Below are 2,110 nucleotides of genomic sequence, written 5' to 3' on the forward strand. Positions count from 1 at the left end.
GGTACTCGGCCTCGCGCCGCCGCACCGGTGACAAGCTAATGAACGCTACTCTGCGCGGCTCCGCCATCCCCACTGTTCTGGCCCTCTGCTTTAGCTCGAGCCGGCGCTCGCTTCTACGCCGCGCTGCGTGCCTGCCCGCCCTTCCTCTTGCTCTCCGTCGCTTTTCTTCCCTCCACCACCCTCAGCCGTCTCCGCCGACGCCACGGTGAGTGCGGACCGCGTCCCCTTCCCCGCTACTACGTTCTGATGGGCTTCACCGCCATCGCCAGGGTCGCCGCGGCCGCCATGTTGGATCCCCCACATAAATAGAAGCAGGCCGCTGAGCGGGCGCATGCGCACAGAGGAGACGCTCGCGTCCACTGTCGTGGCTGTTGCTCAGTTTTCCTCTTTTCCTCCCAACAGTCTGGCGTCCAGACAGGTCGGCGGAAGTGACGACATGGCTCGGCCTGTTTCCGTGGAAACGGAGACGCCGTCTGCACCCTTTCTCAAAGGGAGGGTTCTGGGGTTTCCCGAGCAGCTTCCTATTCGTACCCGGAAACCAGAGGCGCTCCAGGAGCTTCCCGGGGCGAGCATCGGGATGTGCCTGAGACCGACCTAGCCATGGCGCCGGGTCTCCCGCGCTGGGTTCAAGGGAACTGGGGTTGTTAGCTGATTATTCAAGGCGGACTCTGGGCAAAGGTAGACAGACGCGCCGGCCGTCGTGCCTGCCAGGCCTGTGTCCCCGTAGCCTTAAGTATCGAGGGAAAAAAGGAAGTGCCCACCTTCAGCCCGACTAGCCCCAGCGGCTTCCCTCCCGAAAGCGCAGGCCTCCCCTTCCTCGACTTACTCTGGTTCCCCTCGCCCGGCCGCAGTGGGCGTTGCGTGGGGCAGGGTCATTAAATGTTCAATAACGCTTTGCAGTTGGAAAATTAACAAGCAGGTGAAGAGTTCTGGGCTCATTCAGAAGGCCTAAACTGTTGAAATCACAGAAAACTTCTTAAGAGGGTTTGGTGGTATTTCAGGAAACGTACTGTTTAAAAGAATGCTAAAGGACCCATTTCAGGTTGGGGAAGGAATTGATTGGGCACGCCCCATAGGCTCACTTGTAATTAATTAATTGGAAGTCAGGTCTGAAAGGATGAGAATTACTGGCCATTTTAATCCATTGAATAAAAAGTAAATTTGAGGGGTCGCCCTTCACATCCAAGCCTTCTGTTAATTGCATTAACTGGATTAACTGTTGAAAGCTCTTTTATTAAGTCTGTGACGTCATAGACAAATTCTGAGAGGGTACTATTTTTTTCCTCTCCTATTACTTTCCCTACTTGGACGAAGATGGTGATGAAATCTATGATTCCAAAGATCTCTCCCAACTCTAAAACCCTATCTTTTCTCCTCAGCACCATGTTTTACCTCCGTTATCTCCTTCCCCATTGCTCCTTTTCTGATTACGAATTCGGGTCTCATTTTTAGATTGTCTTTGTGATACTTAAATGACCTGCCTTCAGTCTCTATCCCCGCCAGTCTTGAGACGGGGTCATACTAATATCTCTAAAAGAGTTTTTATTATATCATTCTCTGCTCTGGCTGCAACTTACCTACAAACTAAGTTCTATGAATGTATACTCATATTCAATATCCTCCACAGTTTAGCTCAGAGACTGCAAACTGATGGTCTGTGGGCCAAATCCTAGTACAGGTGTGTTACTTGTCCAACATTATCTTCTAACTTCTAACCCACTGAGTTTTCCAACTTTTTGATCCACAACGCACAGTAAGAAATTTTATACTGTAACCCAGAATGTACACCCATATATACATAACACATATGTGCATATCTGAAATACAAGTTTCACAATACTTACCTACTGCTTAGGATAAAGTAAAAGCAACAGACGCAACAGAGTTAATATAAAATATTTTGTTATACAGTGTAGAAAAAAATGTTAATATCATATAGAAGCACATTAGGAAAGATTTTCTTTAACGCCATGGAAGTTCTTGCCTGTTCATAGGTTTATTGCACTCCAGTATTCATGAGGACAGTGGTACATGAACATCTGATCCACTGTGGCGCCTGATCTTTTTCTTTTCTTTTTTCTTTTTTCTTTTTTTTTTTTCTTTTTTTTTT

The 2,110-nt window shown here is 48.2% G+C and overlaps 1 protein-coding gene across 1 annotated transcript in view; it reads right to left on the bottom strand.

Annotated features, from left to right (window-relative positions):
- UBN2 (ubinuclein 2) overlaps window positions 1-67 on the bottom strand; it is a 79,326-nt gene extending 79,259 nt beyond the window's left edge. The window contains exon 1 of the mRNA XM_011995502.1: window positions 6-67. Coding sequence (XP_011850892.1) covers window positions 6-67 — 62 coding nt within the window. The remainder of the gene's footprint in view (window positions 1-5) is intronic.
- Window positions 68-2,110: the final 2,043 nt, after the last annotated feature.

The sequence above is a fragment of the Mandrillus leucophaeus genome, unplaced genomic scaffold (genome assembly GCF_000951045.1).
Source record: "Mandrillus leucophaeus isolate KB7577 unplaced genomic scaffold, Mleu.le_1.0 Scaffold49, whole genome shotgun sequence".
In the NCBI taxonomy this organism is placed as follows: Eukaryota; Metazoa; Chordata; class Mammalia; order Primates; family Cercopithecidae; genus Mandrillus; species Mandrillus leucophaeus.